The sequence below is a fragment of the Ovis canadensis genome, chromosome 1 (assembly GCF_042477335.2).
Source record: "Ovis canadensis isolate MfBH-ARS-UI-01 breed Bighorn chromosome 1, ARS-UI_OviCan_v2, whole genome shotgun sequence".
NCBI lineage: Eukaryota > Metazoa > Chordata > Mammalia > Artiodactyla > Bovidae > Ovis > Ovis canadensis.
In genome coordinates, this window is record NC_091245.1 from 21,102,335 (window position 1) to 21,122,971 (window position 20,637).

The following is a 20,637-nucleotide window of genomic DNA, read 5'->3' on the forward strand; positions in this document are numbered from 1 at the left end:
GCAAGAGTACTGGAGTGGATTGCCATTTCCTTCTCCAGGGGATCTTCCCGACCCAGGGATTGAACCTGGGTCTCCCGCATTGTAGACAGACGTTTTACCATCTGAGCCACCAGGGAAGTCGTTTTGCTATAATGTTAGTTATTACTGTCTTTCAAAAAAGGTTCAGGGAGGAGGCTCAGGAAAAAAAGGGTGACCCCTTAAGGAAATGCTTCTGTGAAAGCATTCCTGTCAAGTCAAAAGAGGAAAAATATGGTGCTGTGGCAGACCAGAAGCCAGAAGGAGGAGGCCAGACAGGGCTGAGCTACAGCCACATTGCTGAGCTACAGCCACATTGCTGAGCAGATGAGTCACTGAAAGTGGCAGGCTGAGCTGCCCAAGCCACAGCTGGACTCGCGGTGGCCAGGCTGGACTGGGCGATAACGTAATTACTGCGTTGTCAGTGGGGAATCATGGCAATGTTCTGGAAGCTTGTCTTCCCTTTCCCCTTGAAGGAATCTATTGCTTCTTCCCCTTTTATAGGACTTTCCACATCCTGTCTTACTTTTTGGAAGCAGCAGGAAACCGTGGAAAGAGTCAGAAAAGCCAGAATTTGAGTTCTGTCCAGCTTACTCAGTGACCTGGTGCATGTCACTTCTCGTCGGTCTTCTTATCTGTAACAGGAGAATGAACAGACCTGCCTTCAAAGTGTGATGTGACGATCAGATGACAGTTGGTTCGCAGATGCTGAACAAAAAGGCATGCATCCGTGTTCTGTTCACTAGTTGTCTCCTTTATCTTCTTGCTGCTCCTGGTCCTTCTCCACCTACTTCCTTGAGGACGTTGATCAGTTCTAATTCATTTTAGATTCGCACCACTTAGCTTGGCCTGGCACACAATTTCATGAATGGACGAAAGAAAGAATCAATGAACCGTCCGCGGCTACCACAGGCGCTTCGGGGCCCCGCCCCCTTCCGCTCTCCGCCCCCTCCCTCCCACACCACGCGGTGGGGCCAAGGGCGGGTCTCTCGCGACCGTTCGCTGGCGCGTGCGCGGGAGACGGCGCGCGGCCGGAGGTGGCGGGCGGGCTCCCGGTGCGCGCGCGCGAGGGGAAGGGAGGGGCGGGGCCCGGCCAGAGGCAGGCGGGCGGGCGGCTGGCTGTGGAGCCGGCGGCGGCGGCGGGTGACCAGCCGAGCGTGTGCCGGCTGGGACAGGACGAGGCTGCGGCGATGCTGCCTCCTGCGTAAGGAGCGCCGAGGAGGCCGCGGCCCTTGAGGCCCCAGAAAGCGCGGAGGAGCTGCGGGCTGGGATCGGTGGCTTCGGGTGCCCGCCGGGCCATGGTGGCCGCGGGAGGTGGTTGGCGCGGTAGCGCTGCGGCCCGGGGAGGTGCGGGGCCGGGACAGTCGCGGCGCTGACGCCCGCAGGGCCCAGCCGCAGATATGAAGCGGAGCCGCTGCCGCGATCGACCGCAGCCGCCGCCGCCGCCGCCGCCGCCGGCAGCCGGCCGGGAGGATGGGGCTCAGCGGGCGGCGGAGCTGCCCCAGCCCCAGCCCCTGCCCCCGCGCCGGCGAGCGCCGCCCGGGAGGCAGCGACTGGAGGAGCGGACCGGGCCCGCAGGGCCCGAAGTCAGGGAGCAGGTAGGGCTGGCCGGGGTCTCGCAGGGAAAGGATGGGGAGGAGGAGCCTGAATGGGACTGATGGGGGAGGGCTGTCTCGGGCGGGAAGATTTGGGCTGGGGGAGTTGAAGGGGTGGGGATTGAATTGAAGTTGGGCAGGAGGAATGGGAGGTCTAGAGAGGCAGAAAAATGCGGAGTGGAGAAATGGAAGTATTAGTCTGGGGTTGAATGGGAAATGAGAACGTAGGGATGAAAAATGGTCCTATGGGAGTTTGAGGTAAAGGGTTCTGGAGGAGAAGAAGAGACGCCGGAATGTGGGCTGGGAGTGAATGAAGTTCAAAGAATAGGTTTACTAAAGGGGTATGGAGGAATTATCCAGAGGGGCAAAAAATGTAAGGTAGGGACAGTCAGTGTGATATAGTAAATGTTATCTTATTTTCTCGAGGTTGCCTTGACAGTTGTGAAAAAGATGTCATTCCTAAGCATTCTCTGGTTTGGCCATCGTTATAGTCTTGTTGGAATATGTTCCTAGCCACTGTTAAAGTTCTCTCCAGTAATGATTCATTTCACGAGAAAGCACTTTTTAAAACATGTGCTTTGGGGATGCATGTGTGCAATCCAAAGGAAGTACTGTGAGCAGAGAATTCATAGATTTAGTCTCTGCCTTATAGGAGTTTACCACTGAAAATATCTTAGTGGGAAAACATAGAAAGAAATGCAAAAAGTTCGTGGAGTTTCTGAATGGACAGGATGTGTTTATATATTAATTTTTTAATCAAGTGTGGGTTATTTAGAAGTAGGGGATAAAGGTCAGTTTTATGAGGGAGAAGTTGTCATTAGTAGCTGTAGGAAGTTCAGTGAGTACCTGCATGGTCCTTGATCTTGTGGGATTTACAGAAAAATGTATTGTAGTAATGGACTCCAGTGACAGCTTCCCTTTTGCACATACTATTCAAGACCCTACTAACTTCATCTTTGGAGATCTGAAGGGTCCTGGGTCCTGTTAGGTCTCCTGCCTAACAGGATACCTTTCCTGTATGTTAAATAAGTATTTTCCATAGACATCATTATTATATAGTTTCAGTGATGCACATGTTAGCACTTGGACTTTCCCCCACTGTTGGTTTTTTATCTTGTATTCTCCACCCAGTGCTGAGTAGACTGTGCTATTGCTATCTTTGCCCTTACTTTGAGGCCGCTGAGCATTGTCCTCTTACTGTAATTTTCTCTCTCAACCTTGTCTTTTATATTCTCTGCAGTTCCTATTCAAAACATTTTAAAATGTACTTAAAACCCAGATCCTTTCCTGACTCAAGTTTACCTGGTCCAATTTACCTTATCCAGTGTTTCACTGAAGAGTTCAAGGTTACTTGATTTCTTCCCCTTTATCTCAGGATTTCTGTGTTCACTCATCCTTTTAAATCTCAAAGAAGGAAGTACTTATCCTCTTCCAGGCTAATTTCTCTATGTTTTTGATTTCATTCCCTCTTATCTTCTGTAGGCCCTTGTTGTCTTATACCTCAAATAAAAACAAAACAACAAGATTTCCATGAGTTTTGTAACCTACTTAAGCTACTTTGTAATCTCATTTTTGCTAACCAGCAACCTTCTTGAAAAATGAGTTTTTATATTCAGGAGTCTGAGAAAGCTCCAGGAGATGGTGAAGGACACAGAAGCCTGGCATGCTGCAGTCCATGGGGTTGCAGAGTTGGACACAACTGAGTGACTGAACAACAGTTCACTGTCTCAGCTTCTTCACCTTATATACATTCCTCATATATTTGGCTTTTACACATAAACTCTCCCCAAACTGATGTCTTCAAGGTCATCAGTAACTTGTATGTTTGTTTATTTACTTTTTAATTGTGATGTGACTACAGAGTGCAAATCAAAGGTTCATTCAGCCCATGAAGTTTTATAGAATGAATACACCTATGTCAGATAAGGATGTAGAACATTTCCAGTACCCTAGAATGTGCCTTTGTGTTTTCTCCCAGGTATTACTCATCTCTAGAGGTAACCACTCACCAGCCTCTATCAGCATGGATTAGTGTTGCCTCTTCTGAACTTCATATAAATTAAATCATTCAGCTTAACTCTTATGACTGTACTCTTTCATTCAGCTATGTCTGTAAGATTCATCTATGTTGTTTCTTTTAGAAAAAGCTTGTCCTTCTTCACTGCTGTATAGTTTTCCATTGTGTAAATGTACCATGATGCTAAAACTTCCTTTTTTTAAGTTGAAAAATAATGTGTGGCTATTTGTTAAAAGTTTTCATTGTGAAAGAATTACACGGAAAGATTTGCAGCAGTCCTGGGGACTATAAAATGACTAAATCTGATAACCTCCCTCTTCTCTGACCTCTGTGAACTATTGGTCACTCTTGACCATGTGTTTCTTTTGATGTTTTCTTCTCTTTTGTCATAATGTCTTTTCTACTCCTGTTTCTCTGACTGCTTCTTGGGTGTCTTTTTCTGTTTTCTGTCGCTGTCCCCAGTATGTTCCTTGAGGATGTGTTTCCTCTCTGTCCTTAGCTTTGTCTTTTTCTTTTTTCTGGTCATACTGAGGCTTACAGGATCTTAGTTTCCCGACCAGGGAACCCACGCCCCTGCGTGTGAAAACTCTGAGTCCTAACCACTGAACCAACAGAGAATTCCCAGCTTTTTTCTTTTATCCTTTGTTTTAAAATTTTTATTTATTTATTCACTTTTGGTTGTGCTGGGTCTTTGTTGCTGCTTAGGCTTTTCTCCAGTTGCTGGGAGTGGGGATTACCCTCTAGTTGCCGAGCATGGGCTTCTCATTGGGGTGGTTTATCTTGTTGCAGAGCATAGGCTCCAGGGTACATGGGCTTCAGTAGTTGCAGCTTATGGGCTCTAGAGCATGTGGGCTTCATTAGTTATGACGTGAAGGCTCAGTAGTTGCGAGTGCAGGCTCAGTAGTTGTGGCACACTGGCATAGTTGCCCCTTGGCACGTGGAATTTTTCCTGACCATGGATCGAATCCATGCCTCTTGCATTAGCAAGTGGTTTCTTAACCACTGGACCACGAGGGAAGTCCACAGGTTTTTTTCTTAATTGTATTTTGTTTTTTAACAGGTTTACCCTATTCATGGCAAGTACTTAGGATACGGAATAGGGTCTACGTGCTGTGCTTAGTCGTTCAGTTGTGTCCGACTCTTGTCGTGGGAATTCTCTGGGCAAGAATACTGGAGTGGGTTGCTATGCCCTCCTCCAAGGGATCTTCCCAACCCAAGAATCGAACCCAGTTCTTCACATTGTAGGCATTCTTTACCGACTCAGCCAAAGGGTCTGTAGTTCTCTTTGTTCATGACATTGTGTTACAGAGCCTCCTTGTAAAGTCATCTGAGTCTCTAGGCCTGACCTCTTTTCTTAGCTCTATATTTCCATTTCTAGCCTTTCCACCTTTCTAACATTTCCACCTTAGACTCTCAGCATTTGTGATCTTAACATTAGTGGTTTTCATAATTTGATAGAGTCTTGAAATTCCATGACTTGAAATTATTTGTTGAAAACTTAAAAATTTTCAATTTTGTGTGTTAAGAGATGGGATGGATTATTCCATTCATTCAGGAGTAAAAACCTAGCTGATCACCAAGGTATCTACCTTTCAGAAATGACTTTGTTCTTCATTTCTCCTGACATGGAATAATGCTGTTATATGTTATACCATGCTGGTGTTTAGGAATAATTTCTGAACAGGATGCAGAACTTGGATCTCTGGATGAGTGGCTTACTGTATCATTGAAATATTGATAGATTCCATTGTTCTGTTTTGAAATGTGCTTCTCCCTGTGTCTTTCCTTTCTCTGGTCCTCAAACTTGAAATTATATCTCTGGTCTTTGTCTTTTCGCTCTCTCTTGACCCCCTTACCCAGATTCTGCTGATTCTGTCTTCATGATATCTTTCAAATCTTTATGCTTACTGTCATTACCTTAATTTACACCATTTATAAACTTTTGTCTTGGTTGTAATATCTTAACTGCGTTTACTCTGCTTTTAGCCTTTTAACCTCTAATTTATTCTGTATTCTAATAAAGAAGATTGGAACTCCTTGCCTGTCTGAGTTGCAATAAGTATTTTTAAATGATCAATTCATTGCTTTATCTTCAGAAACTTTCATTAGCTTTTTAATACCATAGAATAAAGTTTGAAGACCTTGGCATTCAAGGTCTACTTGAAACATCACTTTTTATTAGAATCAGTTAGAAGCCCCTTCTCTTGGTTCCTAATACTTTGCTTTGTATCCATTGTAGCATACATTATTGAAATAGTTTATCTCTCTTGGTAGCAAGTTCTTTGAGGCCCAGATTCTTTCATTTACTATTGTATACCTAGGGCCTAGTATGGTATTTGAAACATAGTTATTAGTCTGAATACTTATTAGAAATATGGATGTGTGCTGGCACTTGAAATGTATCCTGAGCAATATCCTAATTGGTTGTCAGTCTCTCATCAGAGACAAAACTCCTCAGAGGCTGTCTTAATTATCACTGTACCAGCCCTTAGTGTTTTAACTGGTACATAATGGGCACTCAGTAAATATTTGTTTCCTCCTTAGGCACTTTCATATTTTTATTTTAATTAGTTATCTATCTGAAAAACTTTCTTCTCAGTCTTTACCCATTGAAATTCTACTCAAGCTTCCAGGCCTAACTCATGCCACAGAAACTGTTCTGTGAAGTTGCTTTTCTATGATTGGGCTGTCATAAATAGCCCTTCTGTCCTTCTGTATTCATTTTATATTATTTCATATCTGCTTTTAAGTTGTAAATTATTGAGGGTGGGAACTATATCATCATTTTATATACCATAATACATAATCAAGGCCTTTGTCACAATAGGCACAATAATTATTTACTAACTGAATGAATGAACAGGAAATGATTCAAATATTTTGAATTTGGGTGAGTTGAGTAATAACGGTAGTAAGAGAGAAATAGGTAAGTAAAGAAAATGAGACATTTTTGAAGATGGAAGACGATGGAGTTCAATTTTACTTTCTAGAATTCTCTCAGCACCATTAAGGAATTTTCAAAATTTTTTTTCATGAAAATCATTATTTGGTACTGTAATGTTATTGTATAGTCAAAGTGAAGTGAAAGTTGCTCAGTCATGTCCAACTCTTTGCGACCCTATGGACTGTGTACTGTATAGTCCATGGAATTCTCCAGGCCAGAATACTGGAGTGTGTAGCCTTTCCCTTCTCTGGGGGATTTTCCAAGCCCGGGGATCAAAACCAGGTCTCCTGCATTGCAGGCAGATTCTTTACCAGCTGAGCCACAAGGGAAGCCCAAGAATACTGGAGAGGGTAGCCTATCTCTTCTCCAGAGGATTTTCCCAAACCAGGAATTGAACTGGGGTCTCCTGCATTGCAGACAAATTCTTTACCAACTGAGCTATCAGAGAAGCCCAAAAGCACAGGGCAGAAAATACACAGAGGGAAAACTGCATGTATTTTTTAGGGAACTGTAATTGATTTGGTTTTGTTGGAATTTGAACTTGGAGGCGTAGATGATGAGTTTAGAGCCTAAAAGAGCCTAGATGGTAGAAGATCTTTACTACTGTTTAAAAAGAGTTAAGTAGGGGAGTAGGATGGTCTTACTTGTTTTTTAACCTGGGTTACTCTGGCAGCTGTGTGGAGGATACAGTGTAGGACATGGTGATTAAGACATGGGCATTTGAGAATTTTTCTGAGTTTTCCCAGGGGCTTTACAGGTGGCACAGTAGTAAAGACTCTGCCTGCCAATGCTCGAGATGCTGGTTCGATCCCTGGGTTGGGAAGATCCCTGAGAAGGAAATGGCAACTTACTCCAGTATTCTTGCCTGGGAAATTCCATTGACAGAGGAGCCTGACAGGCTATATCAGATGCAATTGAGCAGGTACTCACGCTGAGTTTTCAATGGAAGGTGTGTGCTTAGTTGCTTAGTCATGTCCAACTCTTTGTGACCCCATGGACTATAGCCCGCTAGTCTCCTCTGTTCTTGGAATTCTCCAGGCAAGAATACTGGAGTGGGTGACCATTCCCTTCTCCAGAGTATCTTCCTGACACAGAGATCGAACCTGAGTCTCCTGCATTGCAGGTGGATCCTTTATCATTTGAGTCATTGGGGTGCTAGTGATAAAGAACTCGCTTGTCAGTGGAGGAGACATAAAAGACTCGGGTTTGATCCCTGGGTCAGGAAGATCTCCTTGAAGAGGGCATGGCAACCCATTCTAGTATCAGTATTTTTGCTTAGAGAATCCTGTGGACAGAGGAACCTGGGAGGCAGCTGTCCATAGGATTGCAAAGAGCTGGACACAACTGAAGCGACTTAGCACGCACCTACTCCAGTCTGACCTCTGCAATGACAATGAGTTTTCAATACAGAGTGTTTGTTAACTCTTTCCTCCCATCTTGTCCTGAAGTAATATAAGTAAGGGCCAGCCCTGAAAACCTATTACCTTTGGGAGATTTGATTTTGTCAAAGGTCCTGGGAGCAGAGAGCCTGGGATGGTTGAAGCAGCTTGGACAGTTTTCCCTGATGAGCATAGGACACATCTGTTTACAGATTTTTCCCATCTTTGTTTTACTGGATGCCTCTTAGCCTAAGATCAGCCTAAAAGCTTTTTCCACCCCAGTTACTCATGGTGACCTATGATTAGGATTATCAGAGGCAGCTTCATACTGTAATCCCTATGCCTCCTTCATTGCTGGTCTTAGCTACTATATGGTTCTTTGCTAAATTTGCTACCTAGTTTTGTACTTTTTGGTAAAACCCCCATGGTACCTTGGTAATTATCTTTTTTATCAGCAGGTATTGGTTGTTTTTCTTCTCTTATATACGTACTTGGGGTTCCAAAGAGGTTTGAAAACCAGGTTGTTGGGTCAAGGGCTAGCCCTGGGGGTGGAGGAAAAAGTCCTCAGGGGAGAGCAGAGACTAGGTGTCCCTGGGAGTCAGGACTTACACATGATGCACTGTTAGTCCGACATGGTTGACTACCCTTTTGTTTCAGTGTTGTACCTCATTGTCAACTCCCAAACTCTTTTCTCTGCCCTATAGCCATATATACAGTGGTGATGTAAAAGTCAAAGTCGCTCAGCTGTGTCCGACTCTTTGCGACCCCATGGACTATACAGTCCATGGAATTCTCCAGGCCAGAATACTGGAGTAGATAGCCGTTTGCTTCTCCAGGGGATCTTCCCAACCCAGGGATGGAAACCAGGTCTCCCACATTGCAGGCAGATTCTTTACCAGCTGAGCCACCAGTGAGGACCCTATATAAAGTGGAAATATAGTAAATAATTGATGAGGAAAATTGATATCAACCTGAGCTTCCTGCTTCCATGTCCATTGGGCATATTTCATCTTTACCAATAATAGGTCCACTTCTAAAATCTCAGTTTAGAGCTTACCACACTCTGACCTTCACATCATCTTCTGTTTCTGTAGCTCGCATTCATTCATCTCCAAAAATTGTTCAAACTCTTTGTAACCTCTGGTCTGTTGATTTTTGTTTTTCCTAAATCATCTTTTCATTGTTGGTCACCTCATGCCTCTACTTTCCTCCTTGTCCACCTAAATATTTCATGGGCTATCATAATTATTCCTGTGTATGTACCTTCAGTACCTTCTGTCATACCTGTCAACTTGAGAAAATCCAAGCTGTGATTAAACCAACTCTGTCTATGGTACACTTGTATCAGATAATAAAAGAAATAAGTAAAATATGTAGTGTGCTACAGGGTGACAATGGAGAAGGCCTTGGCACCCCACTCCAGCACTCTTGCCTAGAAAATCCCATGAACGGAGGAGCCTGGTAGGCTGCAGTCCATGGGGTCGCGAAGAGTCAGACATGACTGAGCAACTTCCCTTTCACTTTTCACTTTCATGCATTGGAGAAGGAAATGGCAACCCACTCTAGTGTTCTTGCCGGGAGAATCCCAGGGACAGGGGAGCCTGGTGGGCTGCCATCTATGGGGTCACACAGAGCCGGACATGACTCAAATGACTTAGCAGCAGCAGCATAGTGTGATAAATACTGTGAAGAAAATAAAGCAGGAAAGGGGGACATAGAGTGGTGGGAGATTTTATGGCTTTAAATAGCATTATTATGAAAGACATCTCTTTGGAATGAGATGTTTGAGTAAAGACCTGAAGGGTGTAAGAAACAGGCATTTCAATTTTGAGGGAAGAGTATACTTGGTAGAGGTAGAAAGCTCCTTAGGCTGGAAGCATACCTTTAGCTCCAAAATTTTGTTTGAGGAACACCAAGGAGCCCAAGTATGGCTAGAGTAGAATGAGTAAGAGGAAGAGTAGTGGGTGAGGTCAGAGGGGAAAGATGGGGAGAGGAGGGCTGAATTGTGGAGAGTTTTAGATGGGCAAGTGTCTTACAGGGTAAGGTTTTTGGCTTTTGTGCTGAAAGAGATGAAAAACCACTGGAGAATTTTGAGCAGAGGAATAACGTGATCTGACATTCATTTTAATCCCATCTGTTTGACTACTCTAAGGAGCATTGACTGAATGGAAGCAGTGAGACTACTCAAGAGACTCTTGCAGTTATTCAGGCAAACGAACAAGGGATATGAAATAATTGTCTGTGATTAAGAGAGTCCTTTTTTTTTTTTTTAGAATAAAACCACTTGAAAGAGTTGTCTGTATCTTCTTTCATTTCTTCTGCTCTTACTCTTTCCTGCACCCATTCCAGGCAAATCAGGCCTTAGTCTCCTAATTCCACTGCAGCACTTTTGTCAGGGTCATCATTGGTCAAATCCAGTAGCCAGTTTTCAGTATTCCTCTCACTCAGCCTGTTGCTTTTGACATGGTTGATCATTCCATCATTTGGCTCCTGGGACCATGATCTCTTGCTTTTCTTCCAGTCTCACCAGTGCTTCAGAGAGCTTAGTATTTAATCTGCTTCTATAGTCTGTTTTCTCTCCTGATGTAATCTCATTAGATTGTATTACTTTGCCTTTCATCTGTATGCTGTTGATTTCCATGTTTTTTCCTTTAGTCTTGACTTGCCTCTGAGCTCTAACTTCTTTTTTTAGTTGTGAGTGTAACATTTCTATTTGGGTAACTAATAGACCTTTCAAACTTAATATGTCCAAAGTTGAACCCTGTTTTTATTTCCTTTTCTGCTTCTCGCTCAGTCTTTCCCATGTCAATAAATGGCACTATCATTCAAGCTGTGACAAACCTAGACAGAGTATTAAAAAGCAGAGACAACACTTTGCTGACAAAGGTACATATACTCAAAGCTTTGATTTTTTTCAGTAGTCATGAACAAATGTGAGAGTTGGGCCATAAAGAAGGCTAAATGTTGAAGAATTGATGCTTTTGAACTGTGGTGTTGGAGAAGACTCTTGAGATACTATTGGACTGCAAGGAGATCAAACCAGTCCATCTGAAAGGAAATCCATCCTGAATATTCACTGGAAGGACTGATGCTGAAGCTGAAGCTCCATTACTTTGGCCACCTGATGTGAAGAACTGACTCCCTGGAAAAGCCCATGATGTTGGGAAAGATTGAGGGCAGGAGGAGGAGGAGTGACCAGAGCGTAAGATGGTTGGATGGCATCATCAACTCAATGGACATGAGTTTGAGCAAACTCTGGGAGATGGTGATGGCCAGGGAAGCCTGGCGTGGTGCAGTCTATGGGGTCGCAAAGAGTCGGACACTACTGAGCGACTAAACAACAAAATCATTCATTCAGAGCAAAATATGGAAGTTGTTTTTGATTCTTTTCTAAACCTCATATTCCACATTCAGCCCATCAGTTCTGGTTGGTGCAGTATTCAAACTGCATGAGACTTTTCCCTACTAGTTCCATCAGTAGTCTAATATTAGCCTCTTTCATCTTCCATCTGGGTTACTATAAACGTCTCCTAACCTGTCTTCCTGATTCTATTCTTCTACCCTCCCCCCCAACTATGATAATGATAATTTGTACACAGCAAGAGCAGTATCATCCTGTAAAAGTTAAAGTCAAAATCTGTCACCCTCTCTAGTCGAAAGTGGCTTTCCATCACAGTTAATCAAAGTTGAAGGTGCTTGCTTTGTCCTATAGGTGCCTACGTGATCTGCCTCTAGGCCTTCTCAAACCTCATTTCCTTCTCTTCCTCTTGTTACTGTGCTCTAGTCACAGGGGGTGCCTTGATAGTCTCAGGATATATTAAGCATGCTCTTCCCTGAGGACATTTTAAAAATTATTTGAGGACTTCTATACTTGGTATTTTTCTCTACCTGAGGTGTTCTTTCTCTGGATATGTTTATATGACTGGCTTCCTCATTTCATTTAGGTCTCTGTTCAGATATCACCTCCTCAAAGAGGCCTTCCTTGATCAGCTTTTTTAAAGTAGCACTCCTAGTCACTCCTGTCCCCTCTTTCTATTATGTCCTTTATTCACCTGTGACTGTCACATATTTGTTATTTATTGTCATTCTCACATATTAGGATATGTGCTTCATGAGGATATGAATTTGAATTGGTTTTTCCTTACTGCTGTATCTCCAGTTTCTAGACACGTATATTGGAGATACTAAAGAAATACATTGAGTGAATGTATAGTGATTAAGTCATTGTCTGACCTTAGAGTCCAACTCTGTGACCTGATGCAAGTTACTTAAATTTTTTAAGCCTTAATCACCCCATGTGTATGTAGTGGAGATAATTTCATTACCAATTTCTTTGTTAGGATTTAATAAGTTAATCCATGTAAAACACTTACTACAAAGCCTGATACCGATGAGTGCTCAATAATGGTTAATTATCATATTTTTGGGATACATGCATAGAATATGTGAGTATAGGGTTCATGTTTTTCAGTGTTCTTATCTGGTTTCAGAAAGAAATAGAAAAAGGTATGTCTTGACCTTTGATTTGTTGGCATTATTGAACTGTCCTTTTATTTTGTTCAGCTTGAAAAAGCGGCTTTAATTTGTATATTTTTCCTTTTAGCCCACCAGGCTCCTCTGTCTATGGGGATTCTCGAGGTAAGACTACTGGAGTGGGTAGCCTGTCCCTTCTCCAGGGGATCTTCCTGACCCAGAATCAACCCGGGGTTTCCTGCAGGCGGATTCTTTACAACCTGAGCTACCAGGGAAGCACTTAGGGAAACTTCTGTGAATTTCTTTCTAAGTAACTGGTTTAGAATGTGTTATAGTCTCCCTAGGCTTTAGAATGAATTTACTAGCAAATATGGACCAAGGAAACCACATTTTAAAATTCTGTGATATTGTTTTAGTTGTTTACCAGTATTAATGTTATGTTCACCCTTCTTAAGGGCAGACCTGACGGCAGAGTCTCAGATCCTTTAACCTTGGATTTGTTGGGAGATGAATAAGCCACGTAGCTTCTCTGCCTGTATTTCAGCAAAACAGGGATAATATAGATGTAGGAATACTTGTTTTTAAATTTTATATAAATTATTTATTATATGTATACTTTTGCTCTCTAACCTTGTTCCACTCAGCATTGTTTCTGAGAATTATATGTCCCAGATCAGCACACTTTTTCTGTTAAGGGCAATATAATAAATATTTTAGGCTTTGTCATACTGTTTGTTTCATGACTACATACTCAACTGTATTGTTGTAGCATGATAGCATAAGACAATATGCCAATGAATGAACTTATCTATATTTCAATAGACTATATAGAGACATTGAAATTAGAATTTTATGTAATTTCCATATTTGTCATATTGAGAATACTATTGTACAAAATCTTGTTCTGTTGTTTTCCAACTATTTACAAATGTAAAAATTTCTTTTGGCTCCCTGGGTAGACATAAGCAGACTGTGGGTAGGACATGGCCTACCAGCTGAAGTTTACTTACCTTGATCTATGTTATCTTAACACATTTAGATTAATTTCATCAATTTTAAACTGCTATATAGCATTCTTTTGAAAGAATAATTTGTAATATGTAAACTTTTTTTAAAAAAAATTGGACTTCCCTGGTGGCAGGGAAGTAAAGAATCTGCCTGCAATGCGGGAGACCTGGGTTTTATCACAGCGTTGGGAATATCCCCTTTAGGAGGGCATGGCAACCCACTCCAGTATGCTCACCTGGAGAATCCCCATGGACAGAGGAGCCTGGCAGGCTACAGTCCATGGGGTCACAAAGAGTCGGATAGGACTAAGTGACTAAGCACAGCACAGCACACATTTTGTTATAATAATGGACCATTAGGTGATTTCCATTTTCCAGTGCTACAGTAAATATTCTTGTGCTTATCTCCTTGTGCACATGTGGAGGAGTTTCTCTTACAGGATATTGTTGCCAGATTGCTTTTTTCAGTGTTTGTACCTGTATGTGCTTTGACCACTGATGTTTCGCTGTGTCCTTGACAACTCTTGGTGTTATCACTTTTTGTTAATTTTCTAGGTTTAGATGGCATCTCAGTGCTTTAAATACATTTTCCTGATTATTAGCAAGGTTGAGAATCTCTTCACAGGTTTAGTATTTACTTGGAAGTTTTGTTTTCTGTGACTTCCTTAGTTATGAACTTTGTTTTTCTCATAAACTGGTTCTTTTTATTTTTCTTATTGATTGTTGTTGAGTTTTTTTTAAAATTGTCATTTAGAAATAGAATATGGTGAAGAGGTATTGTAGGGAAAGAGCAGATTAGCCAAGATAGCAGTGATGAGACTCTTTGGACCCACGGCCTCTCGCTCTTGCCCCATGTTTTGTAAATACATGGTTATGTAACAGCTGAGGTCACTTATAGCCCTGCACACGCACTTCACAACATACCCCCTTGGCCACAGGCCACCTTTGTTCTGCAAACATCTATAAGCTCCACCTGAAAAGCCCTTGAGGCTGCATTATGTCTGCATCTGCTAGGTCAACCCCAAGAGAATACAGTGTGTCTGCCTTACGGCTGTTGCGCTAGCCCGGAGAGAAGAAACATGTCTGCAGTTCCTTGAGTTTTCTTCCAGCTTCCCCACTTGTGCCTTGCCTACCCTGGGTTCAGCAAACAGTGAGATACAGGGAGATAAATATACTTTAGGTTTGAATTCTCTTAATAGCTTAGTAGGTTTGGATTTGAAATGGGGATAGCAGTGTCTATTTAACCATGTTGTTCTTATGGTTATAAATTGCCTAGTTTGTATTGGAGCTCACTAAATGTTTGTTTCTATGTATTTTTATTGGTTTGTTCTTTGTCACTACTGTAACTTTATGTGTAGCAAAGTATTCCTTTTGTAGCAGATCACTTGTTTTGTGAATTTTCTTCTTTCTTTCCTCCTCCTTTTTTTCTTTTTTACTATTTAATTGTTTATTGTCAAATACAATAAGTACAGAAAAGCAGTCAAAAACAAAAGGATAATTTAGTGAATTATAAAATGAACGCCATTAATCAAGCAGAATTTTACCAGCCATTCAGGAAACTCTTCTTGCTGTGGCCCTCCCAATCATAGTCCCTCTGTCTCTGCAAAAGTAATCAGTATTCTGACCTAGGGCTTCCTTGGTAGTTCAGATGGTAAAGAATCTGCCTGCAATGCAGGAGACCTGGGTTCAGTCCCTGGGTTGGGAAGATCCCCTGGAGGAGGGCATGGCAACCCACTCCAGTATTCTTGCCTGAAGAATCCCATGGACAGAGGAGCCTGGTGGGCTATACAGTCCATAGGGTTACAAAGAGTCGGACCCGACTGAGTGACTAGGCATAGCACAGCACATTCTGACTTAAGCCTTTCTTTGTATTTCTCTTTAAATTTGCATCTAAGACATTACAGTTTAGTCTTGCCCATTTTAAAAAACTAGATGTGTTTGTCTCTTTTAATTTATACGTTTTCCTTTCATCTCTTCTTTAAAGTCTGTATGTTGAAAAACCTTGGAACATTTGACCTGTGGTTTCCCATAGTCTAGATTCATAGTTATGGTGCATTTCAAAATGTTTCAGGTCCTTTGTATTGCCTGCAAGTTACAGCTGGATAGAGAGGCTTAATCAGTCTCAGGTTCAATTCCTTTGGCAAGATTTTGGGTGGTAGTGTATTCTTTCAATGGAAGGCACACGACGTCTGCTTTTTTGCTCTTTGATTGGGGGTCCCCTGTACATAATGAAATGCATCTTTCTCGCTGTTTTGAATATTTTCTCTTTGTTGCTGGCTTCAACAGTTGGTAATGACATGTTTTGACTCAAATTCTGTTTGAGTTTAACCTACTTGAGGTTCATTGTGCTTCTGCACGTGTAGGCTCATATCTCATCAAATTTGGTAAGTTTTTGGCAGTTACTTCTTCAGGTATTCTTCCCATTTCTCTCTTCTTCTTCTGGGAGTCCCTTAATGCATAAATTGTTTCTTTTGAAGATGAACCCCTCATCTCTTAGGCTCTCTTCACTTTATTCTCTTTTTTCTTTTTGTTCCTCAGACTATATAGCTTTAATTGTCTTGTCCTCGAGATTGCTGATTATGTCTTTGCTTTCTCAAATTTGCCATTGAACCCCCCTACTGAACTTTTCATTTATTTATTGGTTTTCTTATTTCTAGAATTTCTATTTGATTCCCTTTTATAATTTGTCTTTTTGTTGATAGTCCTTGTTTTGTTCATACATTGTTTTCCTGATTTTCTTTAATTCTTTGCAAATGTTTTCCTTTAGTGATAGGAGCTTATTTAAGACAATAGATTTCAAGTTTTCTGCAAAGTGGAATACTGGGCTTCCTCAGGGATGTTTTCTGTTAATGTATTTTGACTCTTTTGAGTGGACCATACTTTCTTATTTCTTTATACGTCTTGTGTTTTTTGAAAATTATTTTTGTTGAAAAGTAGAGATTTGAATATTGGCAACTCGGGAATACAGTGTTTCCCCTTTCCCCAGGTTTTGCTATTTTTTGAATATTGAAGGCTGTAGTTGTTCATGTGTCTAGTGAATTTTCCCAGCCTTTTTTGTAGAAATTGTATTTCTTGCTGTGTGTGATACTGAAGTCTCTGTTCCTTAGCTTGTATTTTGATTAAGATTTTCTGGATTGCCAGGAGCTAAGCAAACAAACAAACATACAATCAATATGTTTGTTTTACAAACATACAACAATCTGGTTTTTGCAGATCGGCTTTTTGACTCCTTCGGCCTTTAGCCAGACTTGTGTTGAGTCCAGGGATCAGCTGGAGATGAAAGCTTAAAATCTTTTCAGTCTTTCCTGAGCATGCATTTCACCCTGGGCGTTCTAATTTACTTTATATACACAGGTGTTTGTTATTACCCTAATTTCCCAAAGAAACTCTCCCTTTTCCTGCCCAGATCTCAGGTAGTCAATTGTATGTCTCATTGTTAATCCTTTGCCCAGGTGGCTGTGGGTGTTTGGGTCACCTTACGGGGTTTTAAGCAGTGCTTGCTGCTTTTCCACGTTGAGAAGATTCCAAGTTAGTTGAGTTAGAACAGATGTAATAATGTACAAGTGAGATCTCCTCTTGTCCTTCTGGTACCAGGGGCCAGGGTCCCACTCTGGGATCCCTACTGATGTCTTCACGATTGCCTCCACATCAAGGAATGAGTAGGGTGAGGGCGAGTGAAAACGCCACAGAGCTTTCCCACCATTTTTAGGTTGACTTCTTGATTCAGTTCTCATGGTTGTTGTAAATCTTCTATTTCCCAGAGTCTGACAAAAGTGGTTCTGGCAGTTTCTGCCTGTTTTTCAGTGTTTCTCTGGGGTAATTTTAGGTTGGGAACTGTCTACTCCACCATTTTGCCAATGTTGTTTTTCACTTTATTTTAATTTTTATCTCCGTAATGATGAATTGTTGAGAATGGTGTCATTTGCCATATTTGCTTTTTCTTTGCTGAAATGTCTATTAGGTTTCTTTCTCACTTTTTTTTTAAATTGGCTTGTTACTGAGTGTTTTCTCAGATATGTTTTGCAAATATTTTTCCTCCTATGTGATTTGTTTTCACTTTTTAAACAGTATCTTTGGAAGAGTAGTTTTTAAATTTGATGACGTCTATAAATTTGTTCGTTTTTAAACTTATGCTTTGTTGTGTTATCTAAGAATGCTATCTAACTCAAAGTATAAAAATTTTACTCTTGCATTTTCTTTTGAAGTTTTATACTTTTAGATTTTATAGTTAGATTTATAATCCATTTAGAGTTATTTTTCATACATTGTCTTTGATATGCCTGAGGCATGGGTCAAAGTACTTTTTTATGTTTTTTTTGTATATGCACATCAAGCAAAGGTTTTAATAGGGATTAAGAGAATGTACTTTGATTAGTGTGGCGCCTGAGTTTGACTCTTGGCAGGGTACGTCAGGAAGAATCCGTCACAGTATATGGTCTTCTCTTCACCTATTAAATTACCGTTCATATGGGATAAGACAACTTGTGTTGCAAGCCCAGGTTTTTAGCCTGATAGACAAGTTTTTAGTGTGTAGACTTCTGTTTTTTAGCTGTGAAGCCTTTGATTACATCTAATCCTATGATACTTACTCCTTGGAAGGAAAGTTATGACCAACCTAGATAGCATATTGAAAAGCAGAGACATTACTTTGCCAACAAAGGTCCATCTAGTCAAGGCTATGGTTTTTCCTGTGGTCATGTATGGATGTGAGAGTTGGGCTTTGAAGAAAGCTGAGCGCCGAAGAATTGATGCTTTTGAACTGTGGTGTTGAAGACTCCTGAGAGTCCCTTGGACTACAAGGATATCTAACCAGTCCATTCTGAAGGAGATCAGCCCTGGGTGTTCTTTGCAGGAAATGATGCTAAAGCTGAAGCTCCAGTACTTTCGCCACCTCATGTGAAAAGTTGACTCATTGGAAAAGACTCTGATGCTGGGAGGGATTGGGGGCAGGAGGAGAAGGGGACAAGAGAGAATGAGATGGTTGGATGGCATCACTGACTCGATGGACGTGAGTTTGAGTGAACTCCGGGAGTTGGTGATGGACTGGGAGGCCTGGCGTGCTGTGATTCATGGGGTCACAAAGAGTCGGACACGACTGAGCGACTGAACTGAACTGAATCCTATCCTTGTGTGTTTGTGTTAGTTGCTTAGTCGTGTCTGACTCTTTGTGACCCCACAGACTGTTGCCCAACAGACTTCTCTGTCCATGGAATTCTCCAGGTGAGAATACTGGAGTGGATTGCCGTTCCCGTCTCCAGAAGAGCTTCCCGACCCAGGAATTGAACCCTGATCTCCTGCATCACAGGCAGATTCTTAACTGTTTGAGCTACAGGGAAGTCAAGGAAGGAAGTCCTATCCTGAAAGCATAATATAGTATAAACACAGCACTAGCCTTGTGTATAAAGTTAGCTTGAGATTTGCTTTAGTATTGTGGGGGACGGAGATAGTTCTGACCAAGGGAGGGAGGATTCTGTGAGGACTCAAGAGAAAGCAATAAGCTCTAGGGTTGGGAGGAGCATGTAGAGATTTTGTAGTCAGGCAATTTTCAACCTTTTATTTGATAGTTGAAATTTACATGTCATATAGTAGGTATGTTATTGTTACTGTGTTGCTACAATAGATAAATACAAATTATGTGTAATTTCTGGCATGCAAGCTATAATTCTGCCTTTTAAAAAATCTCACGTAAGAAACATTGTAACATAAGTGAACCGATTTTATTGTAGTATTGACCAGGAACTTGCTTTCATTTAATTGAGAGTATACTGATTGAGTACTTTAAATCAATTTCAAGTAATTTGTGACACAATTCTCACAGTTGATCAACATGTGTGTGTGTTGGTGGAATCATACTGAAAGTTTTTGTTTAGTTTGGTGGTTCTCAAACTTTAGTGTGCTTTGGGCTTACCTAGAAGGCCTGTTAAAACACCGATTGCTGGTCCCCTCCCTGAGATTTTCCATTTTAGTAGATCTGGTGTGGGACTCCAGAATTTGCATTTCTAACAAGTTCACTGCTGATGCTGATGTTCCTGGTCTGGGACCACATTTTCAGGATCACAGCTTAGGCCAACTTTCACCTTGCTTTTTCAGTATTCTAGGGGCAGAGTTCGTCCTTTTTAAGATAGCCTATTCACTGTTAGGCAGTTCTTCCTATAATTAAACCTACTTCTCCTTTTGTTATTTTTGTCCAGTATTTCTAGTTCTGGCCTGTGAGGTAAGAAGTTTACTCTTCCTATAGCAGAGGAGAAAGCCCTCATGTAGTTGAAGAAAGTTATTCATGTCTCCTTTATTTAATTTCTTTCATGTTAAGCATTTATAGTTTCCTAATAATTATTGGAAGAATACTGTAATTTGTAGTTACGTTAATACTGCCATAAGAGTTTTTTATTTGTAACCTTGTTTCTCTTCCTGTATTTTCTGGGATACTATCCAGGCCAGAATCCTGGAAGTCATCCTAGGTTCCTTCCCCTCCTTAACTCCCTATTTTGCCGAAAAATCATTTGATTGTAGAAATGCTAGGAACCAGATAGAAATTTGATCGAGTTTAAGCAGAAGGGGGCGGCTTAAGGGTACAGTAATACGCTATTGAACCTGCAAAACATGTGATGTGGCTGGATCTCTCATAAGAGACTAGAAATGGGAACTAGAAAATTGCAAGAAGTAAGTTAGTTTGGAAGTTATATTATAGAAAGGAAGTTCCTCTTCCCATGCCCCTTTTCTTTCTCTCTTAGACCATGTGTTTTATTTGCTTCATTCCCTTTTCTTGTCTTTTAATAAATTCTTCAGTAAATCCAATAATGTTCTACTGTTTTAAAAAGTTCAGTCTAACTACCATATGTATAATAGATGGCCAGTGGGAATTTGCTATATGACCCAGGGAACTCATACCAGGGCTCCCTAACAGCCTAGAAGGGTGGGAGAGGCTGGGAGGTAGAGGGAGGTTCACGAAGGAGGGGACATGTATACCTATGGCTGATTCATGTTGTGGTATGGCAGAAACCAACACAATATTGTAAAGCAGTTATCCTTCAATTAAAAATAAATAAATAAGTCCAGTCTAGCTAGCTGAGCAAGAGAAGCAAGGTACAGAATAGTTCATAAAGAGTGAACTATTTATGTACTCATCTCTGTTTGAAGCCTGGATAGTAATTATCCTGGGGAGATAGTGTAGTGACTGAAAGGGAGCACAGGGAGCTTTCTAGAAAGT

The 20,637-nt window shown here is 41.4% G+C and overlaps 1 protein-coding gene across 2 annotated transcripts in view; it reads left to right on the plus strand.

Annotated features, from left to right (window-relative positions):
- Positions 1-1,110: 1,110 nt before the first annotated feature.
- MAST2 (microtubule associated serine/threonine kinase 2) overlaps positions 1,111-20,637 on the plus strand; it is a 199,431-nt gene continuing 179,904 nt past the window's right edge. For both annotated transcript variants that reach the window (XM_069589227.1, XM_069589237.1), the window contains exon 1: positions 1,111-1,613. In XM_069589227.1, coding sequence (XP_069445328.1) covers positions 1,416-1,613 — 198 coding nt within the window. In that variant the 5' untranslated portion in view covers positions 1,111-1,415. The remainder of the gene's footprint in view (positions 1,614-20,637) is intronic.